This window comes from Macaca thibetana, chromosome 17 (assembly GCF_024542745.1).
Source record: "Macaca thibetana thibetana isolate TM-01 chromosome 17, ASM2454274v1, whole genome shotgun sequence".
NCBI classification, from domain to species: Eukaryota; Metazoa; Chordata; class Mammalia; order Primates; family Cercopithecidae; genus Macaca; species Macaca thibetana.
Window position 1 is genome coordinate 15,835,884 of NC_065594.1, and position 18,650 is coordinate 15,854,533.

At 40.0% G+C, this 18,650-nt stretch overlaps 2 protein-coding genes across 2 annotated transcripts in view; one reads left to right on the forward strand and one right to left on the reverse strand.

The window, feature by feature from the left end:
- Positions 1 to 18,650, forward strand: part of EXOSC8 (exosome component 8) — a 668,826-nt gene that overhangs the window by 602,723 nt on the left and 47,453 nt on the right. The window lies entirely within an intron of this gene.
- ALG5 (ALG5 dolichyl-phosphate beta-glucosyltransferase) overlaps positions 6,163 to 18,650 on the reverse strand; it is a 109,251-nt gene continuing 96,763 nt past the window's right edge. Inside the window, exons 10-11 of the mRNA XM_050766094.1 lie at positions 8,857 to 8,942; positions 6,163 to 6,371 (exon numbers count right to left, since the gene is read on the reverse strand). Of these exons, the coding sequence (XP_050622051.1) occupies positions 6,256 to 6,371; positions 8,857 to 8,942 (202 nt within the window). The 3' untranslated portion in view covers positions 6,163 to 6,255. The remainder of the gene's footprint in view (positions 6,372 to 8,856; positions 8,943 to 18,650) is intronic.

An 18,650-nucleotide genomic window follows, 5' to 3' on the forward strand; every position in this document is an offset into this window, starting at 1 on the left:
CCTCTTGAATTTCTCCAACATCCATGTCAAAACTGTTCATCTACCATCTCTTTTTTTTTTTTTTTTTGCCATATTCACCTCATGATTTCTTTGATTGGCTCTGTCATAAATCCTGTGAAGTCATGCGCAACATCTGGACACAGTTTTCTGTAGGAATTAGTTTCATGCTTGTTGACTTTCACAGCTTTTATTTTTCTGTAACGATGGCTGGCCTCTTCAGTGGTATAATTCTTTCAGACTTTTTTTTTTGAGAGACAGGGTCTTGCTCTGTTGCCCAGGCTGGAGTGCAGGGGTGTGATGACAGCTCACCACACCCCCAAACTCCTGGGCTCAGGCAGTCCTCCATCTTCAGCCTCCTGAGTAGCGAGGACTGCTGGCATGCACCAACCACCATGTCCAGCTAACTTTTTAAATTTTTTTGTAGAGATGGGATCTTGTTATGTTGCCCAGGTTGGTACTGAACTCCTGATGTCAAGTGATCCTCCCACCTTGGCCTCCCAAAATGCTGGGATTACAGACATGAGTCACCAGACCCCAACCTCTTCCAGACTTTCATGTTCCGCTGGGCTTTTGTTCCAGCATTGACAATCCTTTCTCTGGAGAACTGTGTGTAATGACCCTTAAAGGTCCTATGACTCCCTGATGGAAAGGCTGAACTAGAGACATCATGTTGGGGGCAAGTAGACAACTGCTAAGCCTTCCATGTTGAACTCATGACGTTCTGGGTGATTAGGGGCATTGTCCAATATCGAAAGAACCTTAAGAGGCAACTTCTTACCGGCAAGGTACTTTTTGACTTCAGGGACAGAACATCAATGGAGCCCATCCAGAAAAAGGGTTATCATTGTCCAGGCCTTCTTGTACAACCAGAAGACTGGCAGCTGATGTTTATCATTTCCGTTCAGGATTTAGCAGCTTTATAGATAAGGGCAGTCCTGATCGTAAACCTGACTGCATTTGCACAAAACAGCAGTTAGCCTGTTTCTTCCTGCCTTAAATCCTGGTGCTTGCTGCTTTTCCTTCCTTATAAATGTCCTTTGTGGCATTCCACCCCCACACCCCCTAGATTAGGGCGCTTTCGTCTGCATTAAAAACCCGTTTAGGCAGATATCCATTCTCCTCAATGATTTTCTTAATGGTGTTTGCGAACTTGTCTGTTGCCTCCAGGATCAGCAGAAGCTGCTTCTCCCTTATCTTGACTTTTTTTTTTTAAAGCCAAACCTCTTCTAAAATGAACCATTCATTTCTGGCATTAAACTCCCCAGCTTTAGATCCTTCACCTTCCTTTAACTTGTCATGTGATGACTTTGCCTTTTTGCAAATCATATTAGAGTCTATAGGTATGCCTTTCTTATAGCAATCCTGTATCCACTTAAAAGCTGCATTTTCAATATGAGAGAGGTATTTTGCAAAAATTGCAAGATTTTTGCACCTGCAGATGTTAGCTGTGGCAATGGATTCACAAATTTCTTTTTTTTTTTCCCCAATAGTCCTTACACTGGATTTATTTATTTTTTGAGACAATCACTCTGTCGCCTAGGTTGGAGCGCAGTGTGGTGCAATTTTGGTTTGCTGCAACCTCTGTCTCCCGGGTTCAAGTGATTCTTGTGCCTCAGTCTCCCAAGTAGCTGGGATTACAGGTGCCCGCCACCACACCCGGCAAATTTTTGTATTTTTAGTACAGACGGGGTTTCACCATGATGGCCAGGCTGGTCTTGAACTGACCTCAGGTGATCCGCCTGCCTCGGCCTCCCAAAGCGCTGGGATTACAGGTGTGAGCCACCGTGCCTGGCTTGGATTAATTTATCTTGAAATGGTGGGCAACCTCAGCTGCAGCCCTCATCTATGGTACTTATCGAGCATATGAAGCAATTCAACTTTTTCTTTATTGTCATGACTTTTCTCTGCTTCTTTGGGAGTATTTCTGGCATCACTAATGGTACTTCATATTGGTCCCATGGTGTTATTCAAGGTTTACAGTATTGCACTAAACATGAAAAATACATGAGAACTGCAAGAGCTCAATTTCTACTGTTATATGCAATTTACTGGAGAGAAGAACTGCTCATGTGGGGATGGTTAGTGTCACACAGCATTTAAGTGGATACTCACAACACCTGAGCTCACTGCACTAGCAACAGGAGGTAGCTACAAAATTAATTTTATGCAGTTATGATTTAATACTGTATCTTTTATTTTTTTGAGATGGAGTCTCACTCATGTCACCCAGGCTGGAGTGCAGTGGTGCGATCTTGGCTCACTGCAACCTCCACCTCCTGGGTTCAAGTGATTTTCCTACCTCAGCCTCCCAAGTAGCTGGGATTACAGGCACCTGCCACCACGCCCGGCTAATTTTTGTATTTTTAGTAGAGACAGGGTTTCACCATGTTGGCCAGGCTGGTCTTGAACTCCTGACCTCAGGTGATCCGTCCACCTTGGTGTCCCAAACTGATGTGATTATAGGTGTTAGCCACTGCGAGCAGCCTAATACTGCATCTTTGTTTATATTTATCTCAACTGAATAGTCTCTGTATGGTCTATGTTTGTGTGTGTAAGTTTTGATAAATCTGAATAGATTGGTGTGTATGTTATATAGTAAATGATAGACTAATATCGAAGTCTTTGATGTTATGAAAGATATTAAGAAAAAGGTTATGTCATTAATGCATAAATACATGTAGATATTAGTCTTATCATTTACTACTGTAATTTTATAGCAACCTCCTGTTGCTATTTCAAATTTTCACAGATCCCCCAAAACTTTTTCAATATACTTTTGAAAACAATCCATGTATAAGTGGATCTGTGCAGTTCAAACCTGTTATTCAAGGGTCAACCGTACATAACTATATGGGGATAGAGGATTACAGATGTCAAGAGACATTATTGTCCAGATGTGACCCTCAAGTCAAGTAAGTTTCATATGTATCTATATATTCTATCAGAACAAGTCAGAAGACTTGACATAGAAATGGCCAGGTTGTCTGACTGTCCTCGGGTTATACTGTTTTAATCATGCCCCAGGTTCTTTTGCTTCCTATTTTTTATTTCAGTAGAAGCATGAATAATGGCTACTTGTGTAATACTGGGCAAATGACTTGGCTACTTTGTTCTGTGAAATGCAGGTAGTTATACCTGCATGATAGTTGTTTGATGAGATTAAACTACATAATGCATGCAAAATGTTCATTACTCTTCCTTGTACATACTATAAGGGTAGCAGCTGGTGGCCGGGTGTGGTGGCTCACGCTTGTAATCCCAACACTTTGGGAGGCCGAGGCGGGTAGCTCACCTGAGGTCAGGATTTCGAGACTAGCCTGACCAACATGGTGAAACCCCATCTCTACTAAAAATACAAAAAATTAGCCGGTGTGATGGCAGGCACCTGTAATCCCAGCTACTCGGGAGGCTGAGGCAGGAGAATCACTTGAACCTGGGAGGCAGAGGTTGCAGTGAGCCAAGATCGCGCCATTGCACTCCAGCCTGGGGGACAAGAGCAAGACTTCATCTCAAAAAAAAAAAAAAAAAAAAAAAAAGAGGCCGGGCGCAGTGGCTCAAGCCTGTAATCCCAGCACTTTGGGAGGCCAAGACGGGTGGATCACGAGGTCAGGAGATCGAGACCATCCTGGCTAACACGGTGAAACCCCGTCTCTACTAAAAAATACAAAAAAAAAAAAAAAAAAAAAAAACTAGCCGGGCGAGGTGGCGGGCGCCTGTAGTCCCAGTTACTCGGGAGGCTGAGGCGGGAGAATAGTGTGAACCCGGGAGGCGGAGCTTGCTGTGAGCTGAGATCCGGCCACTGCACTCCAGCCTGGGCGACAGAGTGAGACTCCGTCTCAAAAAAAAAAAAAAAAAAAAGAGAGTAGCTGTTATTTTGCTATTTCACTTTGCTATTGCTGCATGTAGTTTTTGTTAGCAGATTCTGTAAGTTAACAGGTTAAACTACCTTTTCTCTCTGATTGCCTCAGATTCTGTCCCATACTCCTCTCTCAGGTAAATCTGTGCTTAGAAAGGCAAGTTGGCATCAATGGTATCAGACTTTTCCCTATAGTGTTCACATACAAAATACATAAAAAGTATCATGACTTACCTTCAGTATTCCTATTATGCTTCAAATATGCATTTCTACTCATTTATAAAGAGCAATAACAAATTATTTCATTGCCTTTTTATAATTTCATTAAGGATCTTATTTTTGGCGCAAGGCTTACTCTTAAAAATTCTTATGAGCATGGTCTTCTCTATTATTCTTGATTTATCCATTTAAGTGCCTTTAATGCTCACAAAATCTGGTAGTAAATAATGTTTATTCATCTCATCATTATTAAGTGTTTACTATATACTAAGCACTGTACTGGAGATACTAATTGTAGTAAGATGTGCCTTCTATTTTCTTTTTTTTTTGAGATAGAGTTTCACTCTTGTTGCCTAGGCTGCAGTGAAATGGCTCTATCTCAGCTCACCACAACCTCCACCTCCTGGGTTCAAGCAATTCTCCTGCCTCAGCCTCCCGAGTAGCTGGGATTACAGGCATGCGCCACCACCCAGCTAATTTTATATTTTTAGGAGAGACGGGGTTTCTTCATGTTGGTCAGGCTGGTCTTGAACTCCCGACCTCAGGTGATCCGCCTGCCTTGGCCTCCCAAAGTGCTGGGATTACAGGCGTGAGCCACTGCGCCTGGTAAGCCTTCTATTTTCAAGAAGCTAATTGTCTACTGCAGATGTGATATTATCGCTGTTGTTCAAACTACTGGAGAGGAGTCATTTTTAGCTTACTTTTCCACTCAAAAATGTTTTATTCAATGCACTGCTGAAACTTTCTACTTACAGGATCCCCAGTTTTCATACCTTCAGAAACTGAAGGCTATAGCAGAGTCATTAGAGAGTGTGGGCTTGGGATCCAGACTATGCAGGTTACAATCATGAGTCCACTCTTTCCTAACTGGGTGACCTTGGGCAGGTAACCCTTTTGTACTTCAGTTTCCTCTTCTGTTGTAAAGGTTAGGTGAGTCATTATATACCAAGTACTTAGAACAGTGGTTGGCATACAGTAAACACTTACTAAATGTTAAACTATTACTAGTTTGTTCTCTAAGTTGGCAGAAACAATCTGATTTTGGGGTTCATTATTTTATAATTGCTATTAGTTCTTGTAGTATCTCAAAGACAGAAACTTCTGATGTTACTATGTAAATATATTAATGTTAAAAAATTGATTGACAGGAACTCCATCACCCAAGCTGGAGTGCAATGGCATGATCATAGCTCACTGTAACCTTGAACTTCTGGGCTCAAGTGATCCTCCCACCATGGCCTCCAGTGCTAGAGATGAATAAGACTATAAGGAAATGGACACCTTTGTGAGTAAGTCTGTATTCTTGCCTTTAATGTATAATTTCCTAAAGTTTCATAGGCTGAAATATAGGTTTCTTTGATTTGGATAAATTTATATACATTTAAACTTATACCCTAGCTTTGTTTTTAAATCTCTGAAAACTGTTACATGATTGTAGTTTCTATTTAAGTTCATGAGAGTTATGGGCTGGGCGCGGTGGCTCAAGCCTGTAATCCAGCACTTTGGGAGGCCGAGACGGGCGGATCACGAGGTCAGGAGATCGAGACCATCCTGGCTAACACGGTGAAACCCCATCTCTACTAAAAAAATACAAAAAAAACTAGCCGGGCAAGGTGGTGGGTGCCTGTAGTCCCAGCTACTCGGGAGGCTGAGGCAGGAGAATGGCGTGAACCCAGGAGGCGGAGCTTGCAGTGAGCTGAGATCTGGCCACTGCACTCCAGCCTGGGCGACAGAGCAAGACTCCGACTCAAAAAAAAAAAAAAAAAAAGAGAGTTATGCAGGTACTTTAGGGTGCTTGCCGTGAGCTGAGATCCGGCCACTGCACTCCAGCCTGGGCGACAGAGCAAGACTCCGTCTCAAAAAAAAAAAAAAAAAAGAGTTATGCAGGTACTTTAGGGTAAGAATCACTTCTCTCTACAAAAATTATGTTTCTCAGAATTATAATGATAATAAAGCTAAATAAGCAAAAGAAAATCTGACTTTTTAAATAAACATCTTTTAAAAACCATTTATATCCAAAGAGATATACAATTTTTTACTTACGGGAAGTTACTTCTTTAAAATTATCAAAAGGCAGACAATGACAGGAAGTTGATTCCAGCTTTACTTAAAATTTTAGTTTCAAATGAAATGAAATGTGACACTGACGCATATGAACACAACTGAAGACTGCAAACAACCTAATTCATTTTCCGAGTTTGCTCAAGCCTCCAGGCACCAGTCATATATCGAAGTCGTATAAAAAGTAGGTCTTTGCCCATTTGTAGCCAGCTCCAAAATGGAACTAATTTAGAACCTGCAATTTAAAAATAATTAAAAACAAATTAGCTGAAATAAACTCAGCAGAAAACATATGGTTTAAAGTCTACATGTTGTGAGCCTTTAGCACCTTAATTTTTTTAAAATCATAGACCAAAAAGTTAAACAATTTCAAAGCTGAAGTGAGTGGAGTGGTTTTCTCTAAAAACAATAACAGAAAATCTTGAAGTGAAATAAAACTTGAAAGGATCCAAACAGTGAAAATTTCATACGGCTCTACTATAGAAAGGAGGGACTGCCTATGGTGAGGGCTCTAGAAAAGTCTAATAAAAAACTACTCACTGAGTGCTCATTACTGAAAATAATTACATATGAAACAAGTAAAGATACAGCATAACAGATAAATATGATTATTTCTACATAAACCCAATCTTAATGATAAAAAATAAAGCCTATGATCAGACTTAAGATAATTTTGTCCAGACCTCTTTGTCTCAGGCTACACAAGAACACCAGCCTAATTAAATATCTGATCCATGCGTATCACAGCAGATTCTTTGTTTATTTGAGACAAGATCTTTCTCTGTCACCCAGGCAATCATGCAGTGATACGATTATGGCCCACTGTAACCTTGTAACCTTGACCTTCTGGGTTCAAACAATCCAGTCATCCTACATCAGCCTCCCCCGTAGCTGGGAGTACCGAGGCAAGCACCACACCTGCCTAATTTTACAATTTTTTTTTTATAGAGATGAGGTCTCACTATGTTGCTCAGGCTGGTTTCAAACTCCCAGGCTCAAGTGATCCTCCCACCTTGGGCTCCCAAAGTGCTGGGATTACAGGCATGAATGACCGTGCCCGGCCACAGCAGATTCTTATAACCATTACTTATAGTATATACTTGCAGATAAAGAAGTATCAGGAGGAAGGTTTAACATTTCATTATCATTTTAATTATACTTTATATTTAAAGAAGACCTTTTTCACTGCTCTGAATTTATATAACAGCTTTCTTCTGAAAACATTACCACCAAAGCACTGTAGAGACATTGTTTATCAGGGCCAAATACTATCTTCATCCCACAAACGAGGAAGTTGAGGTACCTACAATTCATATTACAATACAACTATCTCTGTAATGCAAATAAGCAAATGACTAAATATAAAATGGACTTTTACTTTTCCCCACCTCATCTTCCCATAGAGTCTATGTTGGCCAAAGATCAACACAGATCAACAGAGTTGATCATGATACCCCTGAGTGATCCTTTTATCTGCTTCCCAATCCCCTTTGATTCTAGGCAGCAACTGTGGCGATGAGCTAAGATTTTGTAAACTCAGTTTGATTCAGCAAGACATAAAGAGGTTTGAATTCATTCTAGACCATAGAGTTTGTATACTCTCGAGACTGGTTCTTAATCTTTTTCTGTACCTAAACATCTGAGGTTACAGAGCAATAATGGTTTACTACAACAAGGACTCTCACCAGAAGAGGTGGACTTTGAAAAAGTCTCCAGTGGATTATGTTAACTGCTCCCTAAATTAACCTGAGTTAATTTAGGTTCATTGTAAAGTAAGGAGAAAACTAGAATATGTTTAAAATTCTATAGAGCCAGAGCTGTCTAAGCCTTTTTAAATAGGAATTATTAAGATTTATGATTTCAAGTTATTATAGAGTTGGGATCTTTATATTTTTGGATATATGTACGGATATAGTTTTAAAATGGCTCTGAATTGACTGTGGACATTTGGAGTAAAAACACTTTTATTTATTTATTTTTAATTTTTCAGATGGAGTTTCACTCTTGTTGCCCAGGCGGGAGTGCAATGGTGCGACCTTGGCTCACTGCAACCTTTGCCTCCTGGGTTCAAGCAATTCTCCTGCCTCAGACTCCTGAGTAGCTGGGATTACAGGCGCCTGCCACCATGCCCGGCCATTTTTTTGTAATTTTTGGTAGAGACAGGGCTTTACTATGTTGGCCAGGCTAGTCTGGAACTCCTGACCTCAGGTGATCCACCCACCTTGGTCTCCCAAACTGCTGAGATTACAGGAATGAGGCATGGTGCCCGGCTGTAAAAAAAACTTTTCTTTCTTATTTAGCTTTGCATAGTGGTTTGCAGGTACCTAATTAATATCCACCTAGTGATCGAAAAATATACAGGAAATGGTGATGCAAAAAACAAATTTATCTATCTCAAAAGACTATCAACCTTCTAACTTCAGATCACCATGACTTTGTCTATTGTAGGAAGTTTTACTGAAGTTTCTTAGACAAGGTAGTAGGCCTACTGAAGGTCCCATGAACAGACAAAATATATACAAGGCAGCAAGCCAGACGGAAGGTATTAATAGGTAATACACTCCTTGGACCCGGATCTTTGAGTCAAGACAGCTGAGAAGGGCTTGATGAGGGGAGCAAGGAGAACATTAAAGCCAGCTGACTTTACTAGACAACTGTATTGTCTGATATCTCTCGCTTTGTCTGACTCAAGACAGTCATACAATAAACAATATACTCACCTTCAATTTCTGTCCAGTTGACAGCAATTTCTGCTATTGGAATTTTAAAGCACTGTGCTATGTACAGTAGTTCTACATCAAATGCCCTAAAATAGAAAATATATTGATGTTTATTTTTAAAGACAAATAGAACACAACTATATCTCTACCTTGGCATGTTTTAAAGAAGCTTACATGGCAGATATAAACCTTATACCATGAACCTGAAGATCACATTCACAGAAGGCAAATAATTCAAGGCTGAGTAGTTCAGAAGTTTCAAGTCAAATATGATAAATTTAGCATATCACTGCATAACATTGTATCTCTATCACAACTCAGAAATTCACAGAGGTAAAACTAGCCTCATGGGTTCTAAGAAAAAATTTAATCCTGGAAAATTTCAAGATTGATGGTTTTCAATCCTAACCTTAACTAGACTAGCTCAAGGTAAAGAACTGACATTTTCACCTGATTCAGAGATAAAACAAAACTCCGAGAGGCTCTAGTTGAGATTGTTTTGCATTACTTTAGAGTTGGTTGCCTATTTTCTTCTACCACCAGAGGATCAAGATTACTTTTCTAATACAGTGTACCCAGGGCCTGCCTTGTCTTTTCTGTTCCCCTTCCCTGTGGTGTCCTGGACAATATAATATTGGCAACTGTTGAAAGTAAAAAGCTACTTTGGACTAGTCTGAAATACTCTTTGGGTATAACTAATACATACATAGGAATCTGATATATTGTCTTACTTGTCCTAATTAGTGCCATTGCACTAATACTGTTAAAACCATTTCCAGTCTAAATCTCCAGTGCATCCTTCCTTCCACTTGGGAAAGGTCTTTCTTTTTTTTTTTTTTTTGAGACGGAGTCTCGCTCTGTCGCCCAGCCCAGGCTGGAGTGCAGTGGCGCGATCTCGGCTCACCGCAAGCTCCGCCTCCCGGGTTCACGCCATTCTCCTGCCTCAGCCTCCCGAGTAGCTGGGACTACAGGCGCCCACAACCGCGCCCGGCTAATTTTTTGTATTTTTAGTAGAGACGGGGTTTCACCGTGGTCTCGATCTCCTGACCTTGTGATCCGCCCGCCTCGGCCTCCCAAAGTGCTGGGATTACAGGCGTGAGCCACCGCGCCCGGCCGGAAAGGTCTTTCTTAAAGCCTCTTTTCAGTCAGTGCCTTGGTCAAACCTGCTTTCCTTAAAGGTTCTGAATCCTGACTCATAAGTTTTCCTGGATTCTGCTTACAAAATTTATCTGAACTAGTTGCTTCTCTCACTGGCATTAAAGCTCAGGAAGAAAAGCACCATTACCTGTTAAATCTTCTTCATCGTCACTTCTTAAACTGTCTAAAGTCCTTGACTGTTTTGTTTTCATCCATGCATGAGTCAGTCCCCACTTTCTAGGCTGCACAGAGCACAGTTCAAACTTCTAGGGTTTGGTTGTAAAACATTATTAATACAGACAAGAAAATGCCTAAAGTCCACTTATATTTGATTTCTCCAATCCCAGACAACTTGAATTTGGGAGATTTTTTTTTTTTTGGCCACAATACCATCATCATCCATTAGGTAAATAGTTTAAATTCCAAGTATTTGGATAATTCAATATGAAAACTATTTTTTAAAACAATGCTTTTTCTTATGCAAATAAAATATTTAGTTAAGATGATAAAATGATTTACAAAAGTGGGTTGTAGTTTAAAACTTTCGTCACCTAGAATTGTGATACTCATGAAAAAAGAAATAATTTCAATATTAAGCCTGGTGCTTAACGCTTAACTTTCCTTTTAACACGAAAACAAAATATTAGCTAGTGGGCTGAGTTAGTTCTAATGATACTTTTGATAACCTGAATCAGATTATTATATATTATTTCTAAGGATATCAGTATATAGCTAGTGACTTACTAAATACACAAAACAATTAGTAAAAAAGAGTGGGGTGGTTAATTGAAATCACTTTATATTTAAAAAAAAAAATCCTAGACCAAAAGGGTTTTTTGGTTTTATTTTAAACAGGGTCTTACTCTGTCACCCAGGCTGGAATGCAGTGGCGCAATCAGGGCTTACTGCAGCCTCGACCTCCCCAGGCTCAGGTGACCCTCCCACCTTTGCCTCCCGAACATCTGGGAGCACAGGCCCAGATATTCCTTAATAGTCCTACAATTTTATCTTCTCTCTTCCAGTTTTCTTCTTTTGAGATTTCCTCAATTTTATTATCTAGCCCTCTTTTTGAATTTTCATCTCTGTGCCACCATGCCCGGCTAATTTTTGTATTTTTTGTAGAGAAGGGGTTTCATTATGTATCCCAGGTCTTGAATTCCTGGGCTCAAATGATCCACCTGGGTTGGCCTCCCAAAGTCCTGAGATTACAGGCTTGAGCCACTGTGCTCGACCCAAAATTAAATTACGTCTTTCTCCCCTCTCAAACATTTTAGAAGACATGAAGATATTTATTACACATACAAAAAAAATGCAGTTCATATCACCATATTGTAAGTGTCCACTCTGTTACCTAAGCAAACATTTTAACTAAAATACCAAGTACTTCTATATAGAACCTTACATTATTAGAGGGAAACAGTATAAGAGTTATTCTCCAACTAAGATGCCTCATTTGTTTATGCAAATATGGGTTGGGCTGAGCCACTGTGTTTTCTTTTCTTACTCAGTTCCTGGTACGGCTGTTATCTCACTAACAGATTCCTAAAGGACAAAAAGTATGCTAAGACCCTGTTAAACCCCGCAGATGGACATGAACCCCACTGCTGCCTCCTGCAGCCCTACCAAAATTAAAGCAACAATATGGAAAAAACATATAAGAACAAAGATGGGAGGAGATGATAATAATAGCAAAAAAAAAAAACCTTGGAAGTTGTAGGGAACATGGACAGGAGCGGAGGGAGAAGGGTGCCACAGAGCACCCCAGAGGCTCAGGCACTGAAGGCCCAAATGATGTCTTCAGGTGAAGACACAGGTGGGGCTGCAGGTTGGACTCACTGAACATCTAAGATTTTCCTTCCCCTCATGCCTTTTCTCTGTTGGTTCTGTGAATGCTACAGCCAGGCTCACAGCTCCTAGGCAGGCTATTGAAGGACTCCACTTTCATGAAAATGACCTGTCCAAAAGACAGTGACAGTTGGGACTTTCTCACACGTGGCTCTGCTGGTTTAACCTGTAGTGAAATTTATCAATTAGAGGCTCTGCGCATGGACACAGCTTCTACGGAGGTTTTAGTGCCATACTATAGACACGTGAAGAATGAGTCATAAAAAGAAACATAAAAAATCAGAGGCAACAGAAACAATGCAGGTAAAGAAAATGACAAAGTTTTAAATAAGATATTCAGAAGAGGGAAAGGAATTATTCCACCCTGGAGACATGGGATTAGTCAAGTGCCTTCCCTCTAATTCCCCATCCCTAGACACATCCTGGGAAGGACCCTACCCAGTCATTTTATCTACCCCAGCCGCGGTTAAAGTGGCTGGAGTGGAGTCTTGGATACATCACACTCGAGTCAAACCCTGGATACTGCCAAAGAACCTGAAAATCCAGGAGACAACACTAGCTATTCCTGTGAACCTCTAGAGGATCTGCACCTGCTCTTTAAGCAACAACCGTGAGGAAAGTAACTAGAATGGTAGCTCCCCAATCCCTATGGCCCCCCCTTGCCATATTTTTTTTTACTGTTCTCTTACTCCCTTTCACTCTCACTGCACCTCCTCCATGCCGCTGTACTACCAGTAGCTCCCCTTACCAAAAGCTTCTATGGAGAATGCAGCTTCCCGGAAATATGGATGCCCCAATGTATAGGAGTTTTTCTAAAGGAAACCCCACTTTCACCGCCCACACCCATATGCCCCTGCACTTCAGGCCATACATTTCAATCCCTGTATCTTTAACCTCCTTGTTAAGTTTGTCTCTTCCAGAGTCGAAGCTGTAAAACTACAAATGGTTCTTCAAATGGAGCCCCAGATGCAGTCCATGACTAAGATCTATCTACCATGGACCCCTGGACCGACCTGCTAGCCCATGCTCCATTGTTGATGACATCGAAGGCACCCCTCCAGAGGAAATCTCAACTGCGCGACCCCTACTACGCCCCAATTCAGCAGGAAGCAGTTAGAGCGGTTGTCTCCCCAACAGCACTTGGGTTTTCCTGTTGAGAGCGGGGACTGAGAGACAGGACTAGCTGGATTTCCCAGGCTGACTAAGAATTCCTAAGCCTAGCTGGGAAAGGTGAGCACACCTACCTTTAAACACGGGGCTTGAAACTCAGCTCACACCCAACCAGTTAGTAAAGAGGGCTCACTAAAATACAAATTAGGCTAAAGCAGGAGGTAAAGAAACAGTCAAATCATATATCGCCTGAGAGCACAGGGGGAGGGACAGTGATCGGGATATAAACCCAGGCATTTGAGCAGGGAGCGGCAGCCCCTTTGGGTCCCCTCCCATTGTATGGGAGCTCTGTTTTCACTCTAGTAAATCTTGCAACTGCAAAAAAAAAAAATATTATTATTCAGCCTTAAAAAACAAATTCTGTCATTTGTGACATGGATGGAATTGGAGAATATTATGCTAAGTTACGCTAAGTGAAATAAGCATCAGATCCAGAAACACAAATGTTGCATATCCTCTGGAATCTAAAGCCATCAAATTCATAGAAGCAGAGAGTAGAATGGTAGAATGGTGATTTCCTGAGGCTGGGTGGGGAGATGGGGAGATGATGGTCAAAGGGTACAAAGCCTCAGACAGGGGGAATAAGAGTTTTTTTGGAGATCTATTATATAATGTAGTGATTATAGTTAATAATAATGTGTTGTACACTTCAAAATTGCTAAGATAGTAAATTTCAAATGTTCCCACCACAAAAAAATGGATGTACATTAATTAGCTTGATTTAATTATGCCACATTGTATTCACAAATCATAACATCACTTTGTATCCTATAAACATATGCAACTATAATTTGTCAATTTACAAAAAAATAGAAGGATCTACTCAGTACTCAACAAAAAGGATGAAAAAGAACTACGTTAAGGCCTAGAATTATAATATTTCAAAACACTGTAGAGAAAAAGCTTCCAAAAGGGGGTGGAAACAACACGCGAAGAGTCAAAATTCAGAATTGGACTCCTTCACAGAAGCATGGAGTGCCAAAGACAATACAGGAATGTTTCCAGAATTCTGAGGAAAAATTTCCATTTTGAATACTTATAATCCTTTCTCTACCTAACTATAAAACAAATATGAGGGTAGAATCAATTTTTTTTTTCACATGCAAGGAATCAAAAAGTTTCTCATATTTTTAGAAAGTTAATAGGGGAATGTGCTCTACTAAAATAGGGGTATAAATAAGGAAATGGAGATAGAGGATGGAGCAAGCTGTATCACGGGCCAGAGAGCAAGCAGAAAGACAGGAGCTGACTGAGATGTCTCCAATGAAAATGAAGAAAATGAAGAAATGCAGAATCTGTGTTTAAACACAGTGAGGGATAATTATACTCTTGAGAGCCTGAACATGAGTAAGTAACAGATCTATAGTACTCAAGCAAACAAAAACCCCAAACATTTATTACCTTCAGGAAAACAAAAAGTAGTACAAGAAAGGTAATATAATCATGCTGCACTCAAATGTGAATTATCTTCACACAGCTATGACAATCAATACTGACAATAAATAATTATTTAAAAACTATATTTGGAGTTTATGTGTGGAGGGTATACAGAACTTGAAGAGAATTTTAGTTCTTAGCATCTATTTCCTATTTTGGAAATTAATATCTAAAACTGAACAATTGAGAAATAGCTATGCAGATCCATTATTCTGAACATAAATGCAAATACCACAAAGAAATAGCAAAAAACAGCTGAAAGTGGCCACAGCTATGGAGTGGAAATTGGGGCAAGGAATTACTATTCTAAGCCTATAACTATTTAATATATAAAATTATAATACACTGATTAAAAAGTATTCATTGAAGCAAAGTTCATTTCAAAGAAAAGCACATATATGTATTATTATTGAGACAGGGTCTCGTTCTGTCACCCAGGCTGGAGTGCAGTGGTGCAATCAAGTGCTCACTGCAGCCTTGACCTCAGGGCTCAGGCTATCCTCCTGCCTCAGCCTCCTGGATAGCTGGGATTATGGGCATGTGCCACCACGCCTAGCTAATAATTTTTTTCTTTTTTTTTAGACGGAGTCTTGCCTGCAATCTCCACTTCCCAGGTTCAAGTGATTCTTCTGCCTCAGGGCCCTGAGTAGCTAGGATTTCAGGTGTCCACCACCGTGCCCAGTTAATTTTTGTATTTTTTTTTATAGTGATGGGGGTCTGCCATGTTGCCCAGGCTTGTCTTGAACTCCTGGGCTCAAATGATCTGCCCACCTCACCTTCCCAAAGTGCTAGGATTACAGGTGTGAACCACTACACCTGGCTCAAGTATTTTAACTTCCATAAATGGAAAGAATTTAGGTGAAGTACGGCTCTGAAGATGAAGCTATATACACAGTTGGTTCTCCATATCCATGGGTTGGTTCCACGTTCGCAAATTCAACCAATCATGGATTGAAAATATTGAAAAATAAACAGTAAGAAACCACAATAAAAAATAATACAAATAAAATATATAAGCTGACTGCAGTGGCTCATGCCTGTAATCTCAGCACTTTGGGAGGCTGAGGTGGGAGGATCACATGAGCTCAGGATTTCGAGACCAGCCTGGCAATGTGGCAAACTCTATCTCTACAAAAAAAATACACAAATTAGCTGGGCGTGGTGGCATGCACCTATAGTCCCAGCTACTTGGGAGGCTGAGGTGGGAGGATTGCCTCAGGCCAGAAGGCAGAGGCTGCAGTGAGCCGTGTTCACTCCAGCCTGAGTGACATGAGACCCTGTCTCCAAAACACTAACAACAAAAAACAAACATACAGTACAACTATTTACATAGCACTTACCTCGTATGAGGTATAAATAACCTAGAGATGATTTAAAGTATATGAGAGGATATGTGTAGATTGTACGCAAAGACTACACCATTTTATAGCAAAGACTTGAGCATCTGGACAGATTTTGGTATCTGTGGGTGATGGTCCTAGAAGTAATTCACTGTGGATACCAAGGGACAACTGTGTGTGTGTGTGTGTATATATATATATGTATCTGAATTTGAAGGCCAAATTTACATAAAACTTTGTAATCTATTTTTATATTTAACGTACCCATTTTATTTATATTAATATTTGAATATATATACTTAACATACCTATACTCAACTCTGCAGTTCTGAATCCAAAGAGACACTGAGAGTCTTTTTTTGAGACAGAGTCTCACTCTGTCACCCAGACTGGAGTGCAGTGGTGTGATCTCTGCTCACTGCAACCTCTGCCTCCTGGGTTCAAGCAATTCTCCTGCCTCAGCCTCCCAAGTAGCTGGGATTACAGGCACCTGCCACCATGCTTGGCTAATTTTTAAAAACTTATTTTTAGTAGAGACGAGGTTTCACCATTTTGGCCAGGCTGGTCTTGAACTCCTGACCTCAAGTGATCCACCCGCCTCGGCCTCCCAAAGTGCTGGGATTACAGGCGTGAGCCACCGTGCCCAGCCGATACCGAGAGTCTTTAGGTATACTCCTTCACAGATTTCTAATACCTAGAAACTATTTGATTCCAGTTTCTTGAAAATTCAAGAAAAATTTCAATGAATCCTTTAGAAAAAATAGTCAAATGTCAAAGGTGACATTTGGAAATAAGGCACAGATGTACAACTTGGTTTCTGTAACTTATATTGTTCTTAAGTCTTGATTTAAAGTGCAGGAACAGAGACGTTTAAATAAAAACCACTGATGACATATTATTGTGGTGAAGGGTATACTGCTTATTAAGCTGATACATGTATACTTGGTGGTTCTCCTTTAGAGGCACCAAATAAACATAATGTACCCTAAAGAAAAATGTGAGCAGTTAAAATTTTAAGTGATTTTTTTAGGAGATTTTTTTAAGATTTAAAATTTTAAGAAAATTCCCCCCCCCCAAAAAAAAAGAAAAAAAAAAAAACAACAAAAAAAACAGGTTTCACCACATTGCCCATGCTGGTCTCAAATTCCTGGACTCAAGCAATCCACCTGCCTCAGCCTCCCAAAGTGCTAGGATTACCAGTGTGAGCCACCATGCCCAGCCATTAAGTGAGGTCAATCTTATGTCAATTAACACCAAAATAAATAAAAGGCTTGCACGTAACATTAACACTAAAAAAAGAAAAAAAAAAAAACCCCAATAATGTTCTTTAACTTAACCCCACAAGAACTGCTGTCTAATACAATAGCCCCTTTGCACATGAGGATACTAAGCACTTGAAATGTGGCCAGTCTGAATTGAGCTGTGCTGTAAATTTGACTATATAGTACAAAGAAAATAATGTAAAATATTTCAACTTTTTTCATACAGATTGCATGGTGATATGACAATATCTTAGAAATATATTGGATAACAAGTAAATCTTATCGGTGGCTTTTTACTTTTTTTAAGAGACAGGATTTCACCCTGTTGCCCAGGATAAAGTACAGTGGTGCAATCATAGCTCACTGTAGCCTAAACTTCTGGGCTTATGAGGTCCTCCTGCCTCAGTCTCCCGAGTGGCTGGGACTACAGGCACACACACCACCACGCCCAGCTAATTAAAATTTTTTTTTTTTTTTCGAGAGACAGCGTCTTGCTATGTTTTCCAGGGTAGTCTTGAACTCCCGGCCTCAACTGGTCCTCCCCACTTTGGCCTCCCAAAGAATTGGGATTACAGGCATGAGTCATCTTTTTACTTTTTAAATGTGGCTAATAGAAAATTTGAAATTACATATATGCCTTGCCTCTGTCTCATTTCTATTAAACAATGCTGCCCTAGAATAATCCTGACAGGGAAGCTTCATGATTTTTAAGTTATCAATCCTAACCTTTTATATATTTCAACAAAAACGAAAGATCCTCAACAATGAAAAACAGTATTCTCAATTTCTAAATTCTTCCTTTCAAACTACAAAGAACCTGCATCTCTGACCCTCATCCTGGAGGCAACAGCTGACTGAAAAATAGCTAATGCAGACAGAGGGCTTTACTTCTAGAGTTGTTTCTTAAATTAGATTTTCTGATTTCGGAGTCTGTTAACTATCAGTTTATTTTATTTTTCAACATAATAAAAACACATATCTAAATTTGGCACTAAGGTACACTACTTAAAATGTTTTAATCTAGGAAAAAAAGATTTAAAAAAGTCTGAATGATAATTCTGAAAGTACATTTTTAAAAGTAATATTTTGGGGGTTATATGGCATATATTTCTAGGAAGACAACAGGTCTTTGAAAACAGATGCACAAAAGTTGTAGAGTATAAAAATGGACACATGCTGGCATAATCATGCAGATATACAACATGAACAGGATTCACAAAGAACCCATGACTAAGTATTAGTTCTTTTAACAGTATTTACTGGGTACCTACCATGTGCCAGGCATGTTAATAGATAGCGGGATATACTAATAAGTAAAATTAAATGTGACTCTTGCTCTCATGGAGAAAGATTATGCTTTAATTGAGGAAAAGAAACATTAAGTAATTACACAAATGTAAGAAGAAACTACAAATGTCATAGGTGCTATGAAACCAGCACATGGTACTGCAACAGGGTATAATTAGGGGCACCTGAGCTAATTATATTCTATTTAGAGACTGAGGGCAGGCTACCCTAAGGAAGATCTGAAGGAGAAGGTGAGAAGGGGCTTGGTTAGAAAAGAGTCCGCATGTGGAGGAGACACAGGTGGGGCCAGATTAAA